Source organism: Nothobranchius furzeri, chromosome 1 (assembly GCF_043380555.1).
Source record: "Nothobranchius furzeri strain GRZ-AD chromosome 1, NfurGRZ-RIMD1, whole genome shotgun sequence".
NCBI classification, from domain to species: domain Eukaryota; kingdom Metazoa; phylum Chordata; class Actinopteri; order Cyprinodontiformes; family Nothobranchiidae; genus Nothobranchius; species Nothobranchius furzeri.
Window position 1 is genome coordinate 32825029 of NC_091741.1, and position 17063 is coordinate 32842091.

The 17063-nt window shown below is 52.5% G+C and overlaps 2 protein-coding genes across 4 annotated transcripts in view; one reads left to right on the forward strand and one right to left on the reverse strand.

The window, feature by feature from the left end:
* The window catches only part of stab2 (stabilin 2), a 60869-nt gene extending 48043 nt beyond the window's left edge, over positions 1–12826 (forward strand). For both annotated transcript variants that reach the window (XM_070555271.1, XM_070555287.1), the window contains exons 54-69: positions 515–574; positions 650–773; positions 912–1061; positions 1132–1236; positions 1491–1598; positions 2256–2449; positions 2520–2661; positions 9096–9229; positions 9300–9462; positions 9633–9739; positions 9805–9924; positions 9997–10143; positions 10224–10334; positions 10407–10538; positions 12447–12560; positions 12638–12826. In XM_070555271.1, coding sequence (XP_070411372.1) covers positions 515–574; positions 650–773; positions 912–1061; positions 1132–1236; positions 1491–1598; positions 2256–2449; positions 2520–2661; positions 9096–9229; positions 9300–9462; positions 9633–9739; positions 9805–9924; positions 9997–10143; positions 10224–10334; positions 10407–10538; positions 12447–12560; positions 12638–12703 — 1977 coding nt within the window. In that variant the 3' untranslated portion in view covers positions 12704–12826. The remainder of the gene's footprint in view (positions 1–514; positions 575–649; positions 774–911; positions 1062–1131; positions 1237–1490; positions 1599–2255; positions 2450–2519; positions 2662–9095; positions 9230–9299; positions 9463–9632; positions 9740–9804; positions 9925–9996; positions 10144–10223; positions 10335–10406; positions 10539–12446; positions 12561–12637) is intronic.
* Positions 12827–12865: 39 nt separating this feature from the next.
* ovch1 (ovochymase 1) lies at positions 12866–16173 on the reverse strand. 2 transcript variants are annotated; one of them, XM_070555502.1, is made up of 13 exons: positions 16046–16173; positions 15843–15938; positions 15248–15431; positions 15036–15111; positions 14757–14946; positions 14544–14683; positions 14247–14397; positions 14129–14167; positions 13826–14048; positions 13599–13756; positions 13430–13528; positions 13217–13350; positions 12866–13099 (listed from the first exon to the last, which is right to left on the reverse strand). In XM_070555502.1, exons 1-13 carry the CDS (start codon positions 16098–16100, stop codon positions 12938–12940), a joined length of 1707 nt encoding a protein of 568 aa, XP_070411603.1. In that variant the 5' UTR covers positions 16101–16173; the 3' UTR covers positions 12866–12937. The 2 variants fall into 2 exon arrangements, with proteins under 2 accessions (XP_070411603.1, XP_070411571.1); XM_070555470.1 differs by having other exon boundaries at positions 15248–15461.
* Between the last annotated feature and the right edge of the window lie 890 nt (positions 16174–17063).

Genomic DNA, 17063 nt, shown 5'->3' on the forward strand with positions numbered 1-17063 from the left:
GCTTTTGAAGTAAATCACTACCCACCTCCATGTTTGGCAGAGGTTTGGACATTCAGTCGGATCGCTGACACAAAGATGAAAATGATGCGAGCAACCACGCCTGTGGGGACACGCGGTTGGGTCATTCCTTCTGACGGCTGCGACCCAGGCCACTCCGTGTCTCACTTCACTTCCGTGATCTGTCCAGAACCTCTGTTCCAAGCAGGAACCCAAAATATCTTGTGTCGTCATCAAGTTTTAGCTTCTTGTAGTTGTGTGACCTGGCATGGCGGCTCTTCACGCAACACGAGTGTACCATTTGCTACAGGTTCATGAGCTCATAGCACACAAGGTAACGCAGCCATCCCATCATGCAACGCGTCACAGCACCCGATTCATCTAATCTGCGAAGACCGATACGTTTCTCCTTTCTTCCGGGGACCCATGAGCCGAGCGGGAAGGGAGGAGACTCAGGCTCCCTGTTGGACTGTGCTGACCAGGCAGGTGTGGTTGCTGTTGTCTCTCCCTCTGGTAGATGAGCTGTGGCGTGTGCAGGACGCAGACCTCTCGCTGTCCCAAAGGAACCATCCAGAAGGTCCGATTCAGTTGCTGCAGAGCAGTTCTGGACGGGTCAGGCCCGAGCCTGACGCGTGTTTTGTTTTATGCTCAGGAGGTGCAGAAGTGTGACCTTCCCAGCAAGTTCATCAGTAAAGACTCCGGCTGTCGACCCATCTGCACTGTCAACTTCTGGAAGCCCAAGTGTTGCCATGGTTACTACGGACGAGACTGTCTGGGTGAGAGGTTCCGGTTCTGGTTCCAGCTTCACAACAAATTCAGCTGAAAACAAACTGGAGTTTTGGTTCAAGTTGGGATGAAGTACTTCATCATGAATATGTTAATGAGCTGTGACATCACCTGTGTGGTTTCTGTAGTCTGTCCAGGTGGGGTTCACTCTTCCTGCAGTAACCATGGTCAATGTGACGATGGTCACCTTGGGAACGGTACCTGCACCTGCGATGCAGGATTCGAGGGAACAGCCTGTGAGCTGTGCAGCAGCAGGTTCTATGGGCCCACCTGTAAAGGTGAGCAGTGGGCGGAGTTTCCCCAAGACTGTCTGGACCTGAAGGTTTGATCAACCTGTTTGTCTTTAAGCCTGTAACTGCTCTGAACACGGGTCATGTGACGACGGGCAGAGAGGAACGGGTCAGTGCTTCTGTGAAGAGGGATGGAGCGGAGATCGCTGTGACGTTCAGCAGAGTGAGTCTCCTCACAGCTCACCTGTAGACGATTCACCTGTAGACGATTCACCTGTAGACGATTCACCTGTAGACGATTCACCTGTAGACGATTCATCTGTAGACGATTCACCTGTAGACGATTCACCTGTAGACGATTCACCTGTAGACGATTCACCTGTAGACGATTCATCTGTAGACGATTCACCTGTAGACGATTCACCTGTAGACGATTCACCTGGTTCCTCAGGATTTAAACATGTCTGTCTCATCCAGCTGGGGTGTTTCGCTGCTCTCCACCCTGCTCCCCGAAGGCAGTCTGCAAAGAGAACAACACCTGTATCTGTCGGCCATTTTATGTAGGGGATGGACTCACCTGCACATGTAAATACCAGCGTCCTCAGTAATGCACATGCACACACACACACACACACACGCACGCACGCACGCACGCACACACACACACACACACGCACGCACGCACACACACACACGCACGCACGCACACACACACACACACACACACACACATACACACAGACACACACACACGCACGCACACACACACACACACACACACACACACACACACGCACACACACACACACACACACACACACGCACACACACACACACACACACACACACTCACACACACACACACACACACACACACACACGCACGCACACACACACACACACACACACACACTCACACACACACACACACACACACACACACACGCACGCACACACACACACACACACACACGCACACACACACACACACACACACACACTCACACACAAACACACACACACACACACACGCACGCACACACACACACACACACACACACACTCACACACACACACACACACACACGCACGCACACACACACACACACACACACACGCACACACACACACACACACACACACACACATTCTTATTTCGCCCTCCATCCACGGTCTCTGTCCAGTATGGGGACGTTGCTCATGAGGGGGTTTCTGTCCCTGCTGTCCTCTCCGTCTCTGCAGTGGTGGACATGTGTCGCATCCGGAACGGGGGCTGTGCTAAAGAGGCCAGGTGTTCTCAGAGCGGAGACCAGGTGAGCTGCACCTGTCCAACAGGTTTCTCTGGAGACGGCTTTGTCTGCGTTACCGTTAACCCGTGTAAATCTGGTGAAAATGGCGGCTGCCACGAGCATGCACTCTGCATCATGACGAATCCGGTGAGGATGATGGTTTCACTGGTTTTCACCGTTGCTCCTGCCACCTGAGCTGATGGATGTGTGTGGACAGGGGAAGAGGAGGTGCTCGTGTAAGAACGGCTTCATCGGAGACGGAGTCACCTGTGAGGTCAAACAGCTGCCCGTCAACCGCTGTCTCCAGGACAACGGGCGCTGCCACTCAGACGCCACGTGCACTGACCTGCATCATGAAGGTGTGTTCCCAGGACACTGATCCAGTAGGTTGCTTCTGGTACCAGATGCTTTGTGTAGAACCACGAAAGGTTCTGGTGAGGTAGAGAGAGAAGTGGGAAATGGCTTCTAGGGTTCTACAACCCCCCAAGGCGCTCTACAACTAACCGGTCATTCTCACACACACAGTAACTGTTAGCCTGTCTCTAAGTAAATCACGTCTTTATCACGTTATTATGATATATTATTAATTATGTCGGTGGTTACTTTTAATAAATCATCAATAAAAGATGAAAGGATTCAATAAAACCCATAAAGTATGGATTACCAATATTATTAATCCTTTGATATGAGTGCTGATGAAACTCGGTACTCTGGTTAATCCAGGGAAACAACACTTATAATAATTAGACACGGAGACACAAATATAGTTTATAAAGATGTGTGTTGCTATAAATCTGCTCCTGATGCAGATGCAGGACAAATGATGGTTTAAGGTCACGTCTGCTGATGGATAAACAGATGAAACAGAACCTAAGATGCATTAAGACCTGATCAAGTGTCTTAGAATAATCTGATGTCTGGGATTATAAAATAATCTGGCTGAATGTGTAACCTGAACCCGTCCAACACCAGAGCAGAGCTACGGTTCTCCCTTGTGACGGGTTCTCGGCGATCCGGCTGTCTGGCAAAGTCGACTCCACCCGCCGTCCAGTGGAATCGGACTTCTGGTATCCAACAGGTCGCGGCCCGTTGTAGAACACGGATCAGCTGGTCAGACACCCTGGAGCGGCTGGCGGGTCGCTCCACGTCTGATGAGTTGTTCTGCAGGTTCAACAAATACGTGGCTGGACCCTGAAAGCAGATGGCTCCTGCAGCTGAGATGTTCCACCGAAAGACCTGGTCCGACCCCCCATGAGAGAACCGTTTAGCATGAAGGCCGGACTCCTCGCTGAAGTTCCACCTCCGTGTTTTTGTTGTAAAGGTCCGTTTCTTCTGTTTGGGCCGAGCAGAAGCCAGAAAGTTTAAGAGGCGTTAACGACGAGTTCCTTTTCTCAGACGTTTAGAAAAGGCTTATTTCACTTAAGATGTGCCGTAAATATGATGTAACATCCATGAGTTCAGACCCTGATATTAATAAGAGACGTAACTGATCATAAACCATTATTACATCATTTGGTGCATTTAAGGTCTGAACTAAAGCATTTCCAGAGTAAAGTTAAGTTGATTCATTCATTACTGCAAAGCAGTCGAGGCGTTATTAAAGCACTTCAGACCAAACGTCCGTCACATGAAACATAAATAATCTGTGGCTTGAGACCAGATCGGAATCTGTTATCGTCTTCTGGAGGACCTCGTGGCTTCCAGACTCGTAAACAGGACAGGACACCAGCCGTGGTAAGACAAACTCCCCAGATGGTGAGGTCAGACTCGGCGTGTGTGTGTGTGGATGCAGACGGTGCACAGAACCGAACCGGATCCGCTCAGAATCGCGCTGCAGCACAGCAAATGTTTTAAAAAGGTAATCCAAGGAAGTTCTGCGTTGCAAACGGCCACTTCTGCATTTGATTCTGTCGTTCGGTACCTCTAACACCGGCGCTAAACTGAAGGCTTGTTAGCTAAAAAGTTACCTTAACAATGGGAATCTTTTGTGACGTCAATGTTTACATTTGTCGCGTTGCATCACGGTAGTGTGTGGCAGGAAACGGCGCATTTAGCCTATAATTCAGTAGTTTAGCACGCTCGGAGGAGGATTTAGGGAGGCAGATCGATCATTCTGGCTCTGTGGTTGACAGTTCGGCCCGCGGGAGGCTTGGTAAAACTTTTGTTGGAATTTCGTCCGTAAAAGACCGCGGAATACGAAAGAGATGACAGGAAGCACCGCGGACACCAGGAAGACAACCGGATTCCTGAAACAACGGACAGTTTGTGAGGCTCATTTCGTTGCCGGTAAGTCCTTGTGACTACGCATTTGTTCATTAGAGAAGATGTTTGTAATTTAAATCCACAGAGTCGTGTTGCTTTCCTGTTCTGATGCAGGCGTCTCATTCAGCCATCATTATAATAATAATAATAATAATAATAATGATAATAATAATGATAATAATAATAAATAAATAAGGACGGATTAAAGAAGTCTTACCGGCTTTGCAGTCGCTGTGAGGGCGTCACCCACAGGTGATGTACCGCTGTGGCTCTGCTCTCAGAGCTAACTGCTACTATGAGCACGACCACGGCTTCTGTTTCAGGAGAGATCGGCTCAACTTTCCGTAAAACTAAATCATCGTAGGCCTCCAGACGTTTGGAAGCCTTTAATTATGAGTGAAGGGCCCAGGGCTTTCTCTGGAATAGGACTACGTCTCCCCAGCAGACTTGTGAAAAACACACCAGCGAATGGGACCAACGTGTTCCCTCGTCCCAGAGCTCACACGGGTTTTAAATACATTCGCTTGTGTCTTCAGCACAGATCACAAGCTTCTCTCTAAACCTCCTCCTGTATTTAGATGGTGAAGTGTTCATTTATCGGGATTCTGCCCACAAACCCTCTGAAAAGTTTACGGTTGACAGCGGCCATTTTGTGTTCGGTTTTGCCACCCAGCCACTCGCGCATGCACACAAAGATGAAATCTAACATCAGCGAAGACCCTGCGTCCTTTCAAAATAAGACAGGCTCAAGTTAACCCTTGGACATGACTATTTCAAAAGGTTGTAGCTTGGAAGTGGTTAGCGATAACGGTAAACTGTGAACGAGAAAAATACACCAGGCTGCCATATTGGAATGGATCATTTTTACACCTGAGAGTAAATCTGTAAGGCTTGTCAGACATCCACTCTGTTTGCTTCACAGCCAGACAGGACACGGGAAAAAACCCTGAAACTTTCTATACAAACACACCCATAAGTCATGGGCGTCACACCTGCGTCACATCTGCGTCACACCTGCGTCACACCTGCGTCACATCTGCGTCACACCTGCGTCACACCTGTATCACACCTGCATCACACCTGCATCACATCTGTGTCACACCTGTGTCACACCTGCATCAAACCTGCATCACACCTGCATCACACCTGCGTCACACCTGCATCACACCTGCATCACATCTGTGTCACACCTGTGTCACACCTGCATCAAACCTGCATCACACCTGCATCACACCTGCGTCACACCTGCATCACACCTGTGTCGCACCTGCATCACACCTGCGTCACACCTGTGTCACACCTGCATCACACCTGTGTCACACCTGCATCACACCTGTGTCACATCTGTGTCACACCTGTGTCACACCTGCATCACACCTGTGTCTCACCTGCATCACACCTGCGTCACACCTGTGTCACATCTGCATCACACCTGTGCCACAATTGCATCACACCTGCATCACACCTGCATCACACCTGTGTCACACCTGCGTCACAACTGCATCACACCTGTGTCACATCTGTGTCACGCCTGTGTCACACCTGCATCACACCTGTGTCTCACCTGCATCACACCTGCATCACACCTGTATCACATCTGCATCACACCTGTGCCACAATTGCATCACACCTGCATCACACCTGTGTCACACCTGCGTCACACCTGCATCACACCTGTGTCACACCTGCATCACACCTGCGTCACACCTGTGTCACACCTGCATCACACCTGTGCCACAATTGCATCACACCTGTGCCACAATTGCATCACACCTGCATCACACCTGCATCACACCTGTGTCACACCTGCGTCACAACTGCATCACACCTGTGTCACATCTGTGTCACGCCTGTGTCACACCTGCATCACACCTGTGTCTCACCTGCATCACACCTGCATCACACCTGTATCACATCTGCATCACACCTGTGCCACAATTGCATCACACCTGCATCACACCTGTGTCACACCTGCGTCACACCTGCATCACACCTGTGTCACACCTGCATCACACCTGCGTCACACCTGTGTCACACCTGCATCACACCTGTGTCACACCTGCATCACACCTGTGTCACAATTGCATCACACCTGCGTCACACTTGTCTCACACCTGCATCACACCTGTGCCACAATTGCATCACACCTGCGTCACACCTGTGTCACACCTGCATCACACCTGTGTCACACCTGCATCACACCTGTGTCGCACCTGCATCACACCTGCGTCACACCTGTGTCACATCTGCATCACACCTGTGCCACAATTGCATCACACCTGCATCACACCTGTGTCACACCTGCATCACACCTGCGTCACACCTGCATCACACCTGTGTCGCACCTGCATCACACCTGCGTCACACCTGTGTCACATCTGCATCACACCTGTGCCACAATTGCATCACACCTGTGTCACACCTGCATCACACCTGCGTCACACCTGCATCACACCTGTGTCACACCTGCATCACACCTGCATCACAACTGTGCCACAATTGCATCACACCTGTGTCACACCTGCATCACACCTGCGTCACACCTGCGTCACACCTGTGTCACACCTGCGTCACACCTGCGTCACACCTGTGTCACACCTGCATCACACCTGCATCACACCTGTGTCACACCTGCATCACACCTGCGTCACACTTGTGTCACATCTGCATCACACCTGTGCCACAATTGCATCACACCTGCATCACACCTGCGTCACACTTGTGTCACATCTGCATCACACCTGTGTCACACCTGCATCACACCTGTGTCACTTCTGCGTCACACCTGTGTCACACCTGCGTCACACCTGAGTCACACCTGCGTCACATCTGTGCCACAATTGCATCACACCTGCATCACACCTGCGTCACACTTGTGTCACATCTGCATCACACCTGTGTCACACCTGCATCACACCTGTGTCACTTCTGCGTCACACCTGTGTCACACCTGCGTCACACCTGCATCACACCTGCATCACACCTGCATCACACCTTCGTCACATCTGCGTCACACCTGCGTCACACCTGCATCACACCTGCATCACATCTGCGTCACACCTGCATCACACCTGCGTCACATCTGCGTCACACCTGCATCCCACCTGCGTCACATCTGCGTCACACCTGCATCACACCTGCATCACACCTGCGTCACATCTGCGTCACATCTGCGTCACACCTGTGGGGGATGTGGGTGTTTTAACAGCCACACCTGTGCTGAAGTTTAGCTCCAACATGTCACCATAAGTCCGGCCCCTCCGTGTTTCTCCTGCTGTGTTTGCCCTCTTCCTTTACTGTTGCCAATAGAAACCCGCACCTCCACGCTCCGGTGTTACGTCAGTATTCCAGTTGGTTCCGCTGTAGAAACGCATTTCTCCACTGCTCCGCACCGCCCAAGTTGCAAAAACCCACTCACTCAGTACAATCTCGCTCCCGCGGCTCGCTCTGGTTCTGGTTTCATATGAGCCGCGGATCCAAGTTGTGCTTATTTATAGTTTATAATTAATATGAGGTGATGCACTGAACCCACCGCTGATGGAAGATCAGATTAAATAACCTGAATATTTTCTCCCACAGCTCAGCTGCTAGACGTGAGCAGATGTCTGCTTCAGCTGGACAACATCAAGTAGAAGAGTGTCCACAGATAACTGATCTTTAAATATTATTGTTGATTTTATGTCATCTCTAAGGTCTGGATGAGGTTCGGTCTGAGCTCTAAAACCGCCCTGGGCCTGAAGCCCTGCAGATACATTCAGTTTCTATAAACAACAACAAATAAACAACAGCAGCTGGATTCTACTTTGTTCCTTAAGTCGAGTCACGTAGTTCAACAAGTTCTGCAGCTCACACGTTCACCAGCAGCTCTGCCAGCTGATTGGTTCTGTAGTAACTAGTGACATCATCCAGGTGTGGTACTGAACAGCATGGATGCATCAGAGGATTTCTCTGTAGTCGGTGTTCATGATGGATTAGAGACATGACAGGATGTGTACTCCATCACGTATAGTATTATAGTACCATCAACATGTACAGGTACTTTCTCACCAGCCTGGAACTCTAAACGCAGCCATGCCCCAGGACCCCCCCCCACACACACACACACACACACACACACACATACACACAGAGCAGTTCCATACTCACCTTCTTCATGTCTGCTCTTTGGTAGAACACACACACACGCACGCACACGTGCACGCACGCACACACACACACACATGCACGCACGCACACACACACACACACACACACTCACGCACACACGCACACACGCACACACACGCACACATGCACACACACACACGCACACACGCACACACACGCACACATGCACACACATGCACACACATGCACACACACACACACACACACTCACTCACTCACTCACTCACTCACACACGCACACATGCACACACACAGCTGCCCAGGGACACTCTGACAGGCACCACCACTGAGCAACAGCGAGAGGTGACCAGTAGAGCCATGCTCTGGTTCTGACCCGTTGGGTGTTCCGATTTTCCTGTTGCAGACAGAACCCTGGGCGTGTTCCACTACCAGTCCAGTAGGGGTCAGTACAAGCTGAACTTTACTGCGGCCCAACGGGCCTGCACTGCAGAGGGGGGCAGCCTGGCGACCTACACTCAGCTGTACTACGCTCAGCAGGTCAGTGAACTCACCACGCCTCTGCCTCCTGCTGGAGGCGACTCACTCATTCATCTGGGTTGATGGACAGGGTGGGATGCACTTGTGTTCTGCTGGCTGGTTGGACCAGAACCGGGTCGCCTATCCCACCACCTACGTCAACCCAAAGTGTGGCTTTGGACACCTCGGCATCGTGGACTACGGCACCCGCAACCTGAACGAGACCTGGGACGCCTTCTGCTACAGGGTCAAAGGTCAGAGGGGGCTGTAAAATGGGCGGAGTCAAGTACTAATTAGCTATAACATAATGACCAAGAATTACCATGGCTGAGTGTGATCAGGTGTGTGTGTGTGCGTGCGTGCGTGCGTGCGTGCGTGCGTGTGTGTGTGCGTGCGTGCGTGCGTGCGTGCGTGTGTGTTCCAGAGGTGAAGTGTGAGTGTAAACCCGGTTACGTAGGAGATGGTTCCACCTGTGCAGGTAACCTGCTACAGGTCCTCAGATCTTCACCGGCCCTCTCCAACTTCCTCACGGTGAGTGAAACTGGTCCTCCTCAGACCCGGACCCGGACCCTGACCCTCTCCCTCTCCTCCCACAGCAAGTCCTGAACTACTCACAGGTGTCCCAGTCTGGTCGGCAGTTTGTGAAGAGACTCGAGGACCCGGCGCTTCTGTCCACCCTGTTTGTCCCCGACAACAGCGGCCTGCAGGACAACCAGGTGAGTCCCAGTGCGTCCACCCGAGGCTGCTGACGCGTCCTCGCCTTCATCTTCGCTCGTCCACCCCCACAGACCCTGTCTCAGCGGGACATCGAGTTCCACCTGTCAGAGGGTCAGATTCTTCCACTCAGCCAGCTGAGGAACGGGACTCGGATCAGGACTCGTGTCGGCAGTCTAACCGTCCTGGGAGTGTCCAACATGCTGGACCCATCCACTCTGGTGAGACAGCCTGCCCCCACGTCCCTCCGATAGGATTAAAACTCGGTTTAGGTCTGAGGAGAACTTTGATCCTTCTGCAGTCTTCCCGTTTCATCAGCGGACGATTCGTCATCGACTCCGACATTCCAGCTTCAAATGGAATCATCCACATACTGGAAAGCCCTCTGGTAGCCCCGCCCCCACATCAGGAAGTAAGTGATATCAAGATTTCTTGTTCCCATTTGACCTGCTGACCTCTGACCCGAATCTGACTGGCCGTGCAGATGCAGGTGGTGCACCGGGCCGGGATGGGGGTGGGAGTGGTTCTGCTGGTGGTTCTGGTGTCAGGAATCATCTTCGTCGGATATCACTTCTGCAGCCGGAAAAGCAAACCGTTCCACTTCCACTACTTCAAGGTGAGTTTGCTCTACGGAGAGCTGAGAGGGACAAAACTACACTCAACAAAAATATAAACGCAACACCTTAGTTTCTGCTCCGATTTTTCATGAGATGGACTTAAAGATCTAAAATTCATTCCAGATACACAATATCACCATTTCTCTCAAACGTTGTTCACAAATCAGTCTAAATGTGTGATAGTGAGCACTTCTGCTTTGCTGAGATAATCCATCCCACCTCACAGGTGTGCCACATCAAGATGCTGATCTGACATCATGAGTAGTGCACAGGTGTACCTTATACTGCCCACAATAAAAGGCCACCCTGGAATGTGCGGTTTTGTCTCACAGCAAAATGCCACAGATGCCACAAGCATTGAGGGAGCGTGCAGTTGGCATGGTGACAGCAGGAATGTCAACCATATCTGTTGCTCGTGCATCGAATGTTCATTTCTCCACCATAAGCCGTCTCCAAAGGCGTTTCAGAGAATATGGCAGTACATCCAACCGACCTCACAACCGCAGACGACGTGTAACCACACCAGCCCAGGACCTCCACATCCAGCAGGTTCACCTCCAAGATCGTCTGAGACCAGCCACTCAGACAGCTGCTGAAACAATTGGTTTGCATAACCAAACAATTTCTGCACAAACTGTCAGAAACCGTCTCAGGGAAGCTCAACTGCATGCTCGTCGTCCTCATCGGGGTCTTGACCTGACTCCAGCTCGTCGCCGTAACAGACTTGAGTGGGCAAGTGCTCACATTCGATGGCGTCTGGCACGTTGGAGAGGTGTTCTCTTCACGGATGAATCTCGGTTTACATTGTTCAGGGCAGATGGCAGACAGTGTGTGTGGTGTCGTGTGGGTGAGCGCTTTGCTGATGTCAGTGTTGTGGATCGAGTGGCCCATGGTGGTGGTGGGGTTATGGTATGGGCCGGCATCTGTTATGGACGAAGAACACAGGTGCATTTTATTGATGGCATTTTGAATGCACAGAGATACCGTGATGAGATCCTGAGGCCCATTGTTGTGCCGTACATCCATGAACATCACCTCATGTTTCAGCAAGATAATGCACGGCTCCATGTTGCAAGGATCTGTACACAATTCTTGGAAGCTGAAAATGTCCCAGTTCTTGCATGGCCAGCATACTCACCGGACATGTCACCCATTAAGCATGTTTGGGATGTGCTTGACCGGCGTATACGACAGCGTGTACCAGTTCCCACTAATATCCAACAACTTCACACAGCCATTGGAGAGGAGTGGACCAACATTCCACAGGCCACAACTGGCAATCTGATAAACTGTATGCGAAGGTGTGTTGCACTGCATGAGGCAAATGGTGGTCACACCAGATACTGACTGGTTCTGAGTCCCCAGACCCCCAATAAAGCAATGAACTGCACATTCCAGAGTGGCCTTTTATTGTGGGCAGTATAAGGTACACCTGTGCACTACTCATGTCAGATCAGCATCTTGATGTGGCACACCTGTGAGGTGGGATGGATTATCTCAGCAGAGCAGAAGTGCTCACTATCACACATTTAGACTGATTTGTGAACAGTGTTTGAGAGAAATGGTGATGTTGTGTATCTGGAATGAGTTTTAGATCTTTAAGTCCAACTCATGAAAAATCAGAGCAGAAACAAAAGGTGTTGGGTTTATATTTTTGTTGAGCGTATGAAGGTTTACACCAGGGGCGTTCCATTTCTGGGCCCGGGGGGCCGGTATCCAGCGGTTCCCGTGCAGCAGCTCCTCGGGCTCTGCAGAAGCCCGTTGATCACAGGGTTACAACTAAAACATGCTGGATATCGGACCTCCAGGACCGCCTTGGTTCACATTTTTATAAGAATTCTGATCATTTCAAACTGAGTTTGGACCAGAGACGGGTCTGGGTTCTGACGGTCTGGTTCTGCTGACAGGATGAAGAGGAAGACGCTGCAGCCTCCAATGGCAGCCGCAGCATCTGTAACCCGGTTTATGAAGCAGACCTGGCAGAACCAGAACCCATCGGGTCAGAAGCACCGGTTGCCACCGTGAGTCGGGTCAATGTTCCGAGTAAACATGTAGAAGTTTGGTGAGAATGGGACGGTACCGTGTGACCTGTCTGCAGGTGGAGGACCAGCACCAGGCAGTAGATGGATGTTTCCATGACCTGCTGCAGAACCCTGATCTGTGAGGGATTTGGACCAGAACCAGAACGGGTTCTGGTTTTTCCTGGGAGTGCTGTGTTCTGGTTCTAACAGAACTTCTGCAGTTTGAGCATTTTAAGTGTGAATAAAGTTAAAGATGTGAAAACGTGTTTGGGTTTTCCCGTTCATCCATCTAGAACCAGACTTGGTTAACACCTTTCAGAACCACTTTATTAATTTAGAACAAACAGATAAAAACAGACGGGTCGGTAGCGGTCCGGTCAGATGTCGTCCATCACGTCGTCCATCCAGGAGTGAAACTCGGGAACTCTGGTGAAGATGGCGGGCTTGTCGGCGCCGCAGCGCCAGCTGCCCCACGTCACCACCCCAAACAGGAAGTAGACGTCCCGTTTCCGACAGAACAGAGGCGCTCCCGAGTCGCCCTGCAGACGAGAACAGAACCAGGTTTGGGTCTCAGAGCCTCAGACTAGCCCTGAAGGTTCTGGTTGGTCTGAAGCAGGTTCCTGTCGGACCCGTAGAACCTGCTAGAAGACGGTTACCATGCAGGAGGCCGACCCGGCCGGGTGGGAGCAGATGTGGGCGTCGCTGATGAAGTCGCCCCACTTCAGGGCACAGGCGGTCTCGTTGACCAGGGTCAGCTCGGCGTTGTGCTGCTTGTTTGGGTCCAGGTTCCCTAAACGGGGCAGACGGTTCCGTTAGAAGATCCAGAGACCCAGCAGAACCTCCAGGACCTGGACTCCCCGGACCCCCACCTGTTGCCTTGGACTTTCCCCACCCGGCTGTGATGCAGGTCCAGCTCTGGTCCAGCTCCTCGTCCTCCTCCGGGACACAAATCGGAGACACCTTTGGCCCTGGAGACAAAAACAGGAAGCTTAACTTCAGCCGGTTGGACTTTTGGACAGAAGCAGAACTTTTCCTTGCCGAATCTGGCCGGGATGCTGAGGCGGACCAGCGCCAGGTCTGCCTGGGGGGGGAAGCTGGTGTCGTGGAGAGGACTGAAGACCTCGTCCACCAGGATGGTCTGGACAGCCCTCTGACTCAGGTCCTGAAGTCCAAACACCACAACATCTTCCTTGGCGCTGTGTGGAGACCAGAGTCAGGTCCAACTGGTACCGGTTTAACAGGAGCATCGTCTGGTTCTGGCTCACCTGACGCTGCAGTGCTTGGCGGTGACGACCCAGCGGTGTTGGACCAGAACCCCGCTGCAGTAGTGCTGTCCGCTGGACTGGAGGCTGACCATCCAGGGCCAGGAGGACGGGCAGGACTCCGTCAGGTTCTCCACCTTCACAACCCGGTCTGGTGACACCGAGATCCCGGCCACACCTGGAACGCCTTCACAGGTAGATCGCTGCCGACCGCACCTGTTCTCAGCTGCAGGTCCGGTCCAGCAGGGGGGACAGATGTGAGTGAGGCGGACCGGTTCTCGGACCCAAAACCACCGGAACACAAACCTTCATCGAAGTTCTCCTCCTCATTCTCGTTCTCGTCATCTGAGTAGGGTCAGAACCACGTTAGAGCAGAACCATCAGCTGCAACACACCAGAGGTATCAGGCCGGGTCCAGACTCACTCATGATCCCAGAGATCCACTCCACGTGCTCCTGGACTTTGGTGTAGACTCCCGGTCTCTTGGCTCGACCACAGCCGACCCCCCAGCTCACCAGGCCCGCCAGCTCGTGTCTGGTTCCGGTGAAGCAGGACAGCGGGCCTCCAGAATCCCCCTGAAACCGACCCAACAGACAGAACAACACAAACTCGTGACGGCGATCCAATCAGAACCCGGTCCACAAGATTCCGCTCAGCCGCGAGGGCCGACAGGGCTCTGACCAGAAGTTCTGGTTGTAGGCCCACTCGGTTCTGGTTCTACCTGACAGGCGTCAGCTCCGCCTTCGTCCTTTCCAGCGCAGAACATGGAGGCCCGGACGCGGCCGCCGTAGTACTCGTTACAGTCGACGGACGACAGGATGCTGACGTTGACCTCCTGCAGCCGGTTGATCCGAGGCCCGTCTGGAGACAACAGAACCCACAGCGTTGGTTCTCTCCTTCCCCACCCCCACAAGTCCAAACCGTTCTTGCTCACTCTCTCGTGTGGAGCCCCAGCCGGTGATGGTGCACCTCATCAGGTCGGGCAGAGGGGTCATCCAGAGGTCAATGGGTCGGACAAACTGGTTGAAGACCAGCGGGCGGTCCAGTTTCACCAGCGCCACGTCACTCTCTTTGGTTCTGGTGTCATACTGGTGGTGGCTGATGATCCGGGTCACATCCACCAGCTGCAGGAGAAAAACAAGTGGTTCTGAGCTCACCAGAACCCCGGGTCTGGGTTCTCCTCCACAGAACCAGAACTTTCTGTTTCGCTCACCTGCTCTTCGGGTTCTTGGGGCTTATCCAGGTCGTGCTTCCCGGCCAGAACCTTCCAGAGAGAGACGGTGTTGTACCTGTGAATGGGTTTGGACCGTTTACTACCGGTACCGAGCTCAGGGACTTGAACCTGATCTCCAACAGTTTAGAATCAGAACCAACATACAGAAAGCCTTTCCGTCGGTTGCCGTGGCAACAGCAGTGACCTCTGACCTTATGAAGCAGTGAGCAGCAGAGATGACCCACAGTGGTCCGATGATGGCCCCCCCGCAGGCGGACATGGAGGAGAACTGGAGGGAGACCTGCCAGGGCCAGGAATGGGCCCAGGCCTCCTGACCCCCGATGATCCTGGTCTCCGCCTCCTGCTCGGGGGGGAAGCAGCGCACGCCCGCCACATCTGAGCATGTGCAGACAGACAGAGAGGATGCTGGGAAAACACTGAGCAGGTGAGGGAGGGAAAGGAGGAACAACCTGTCCTTGTGTAGCACCTTCCAGTCAGAGGACTCTGCAGTCATTCACCCCTTCACACGCTGCTGGTGATGAGCTACATGTAGCCACAGCTGATGGAGGCGGGGCTGCCGAGCACAGGCGTCACCGGTCCCTCGAACCACCACCAGCAGGTGGGGGGGGGGGGGGGGGGGGGGGGTGATGACTGCAGAGCCTGGGTGGGAACCAGTAACCCACTGATTACAGACCTGGACCCAGACCTGGACCCAGACCCAGACCCGGACCGGGAAGCGAACTTTGAAAAACTAAAACTAAATATTTTCTGTTTTAGAAACTAAACCCAAGTTCTGTTCGGACTCACCGCTGAAACCAAACTGAGAGGAAAAGGTGGAATGTTCTGACCGGGTTCCGTTTAGGGTCACGTTCAGCAGATCCCGGGTCACGATCACGGTTCCACCTGGAGGAAGAAGATCAGACCAGTTCGTTGAGGTTCTGTTCAGGACATTTTTCAGGAACCAGAAACTGAAGTGAAGGAGCCCACTGAGGTCCAGGTGTGTTCCTCACCTGCTGGCAGAGAAACCAGACAGAGCATCAGGAGGCAGGAGACCCGCAGCAGCATGTCTGCTCAGAACCACGACCCGCCCAGACCTGCTGAGCTGCTCCTTCATCACACCTGTGTGATCAGACACACCTGCTGCAGGTAACCAGCCCCTCCCACACACACACACACACACACACACACCTGCTGCAGGTAACCAGCCCCTCCCACACACACACACACACACACACACACACACCTGCTGCAGGTAACCAGCCCCTCCCACACACACACACACACACACACACCTGCTGCAGGTAACCAGCCCCTCCCACACACACACACACACACACACACACCTGCTGCAGGTAACCAGCTGATACTGTTTTTTTAAACATCACAGAGAATGTTCAAACGAAGTTTTTTTTTACACTAAGCTCCACCCCCTGCATGAGTCACACTATTGCTGAAGTAAACTCCTCTCTCCGCTCCTCATTCAGTCGGACCGGTACCGGACCCAGAAGAACAGTGGTCTTCATCAGCTCCCACATCCTCCAAGCGACCAGCTGTCTGCTCCAGTAGAGGGCTGCCCGGAACGCTTCCTGCTGGTTCCGGACGGGTCCGGTGGCCCGAACCTGACTGCGGCTGCGCCGAAGCTACAATCGCGGGGACCCTCTTCTGGGGGAGGTCTCTGGGCGTGGACCACCACCTGTCCTGCAGGCCTCTGCCATCTTTTATTCACCTCTAAGTGATACTGACGCATCAGCTTGATGAGCAAATCAAAGCTCTCTCTCTCTCTCTGTCTCTTCTTTCTCTCTCTCTCCTTTCTCTCTCTCTCTCTCCCTCTCTCTCTCTCTCTCTCTCTCTCTCTTCTTTCTCTCTCTCTCTGTCTCCCTCTCTCTCTCTCTTCTTTCTCTCTCTCTCTGACTCTCTCTCTCTCTCTTCTTTCTCTCTCTCTCTGACTCTCTCTCTCTCTCTTCTTTCTCTCTCTCTCTCTCTCTCTCTCTCTGTCTCCCTCTCTCTCTCTCTCTCTCTCTCTCTCTA

Coding starts and splice junctions, on each gene's coding strand:
- ovch1 (XM_070555470.1), bottom strand. CDS start 16,100: ATGCTGCTGCGGGTCTCCTGCCTCCTGATGCTCTGTCTGGTTTCTCTG. Junction 14,947..15,035: donor CCCAAGAACCCGAAGAGCAG/GTGAGCGAAACA, acceptor TTTCTCCTGCAG/CTGGTGGATGTGACCCGGAT. Junction 14,049..14,128: donor GGAGGAGAACTTCGATGAAG/GTTTGTGTTCCG, acceptor CCGGACCTGCAG/CTGAGAACAGGTGCGGTCGG.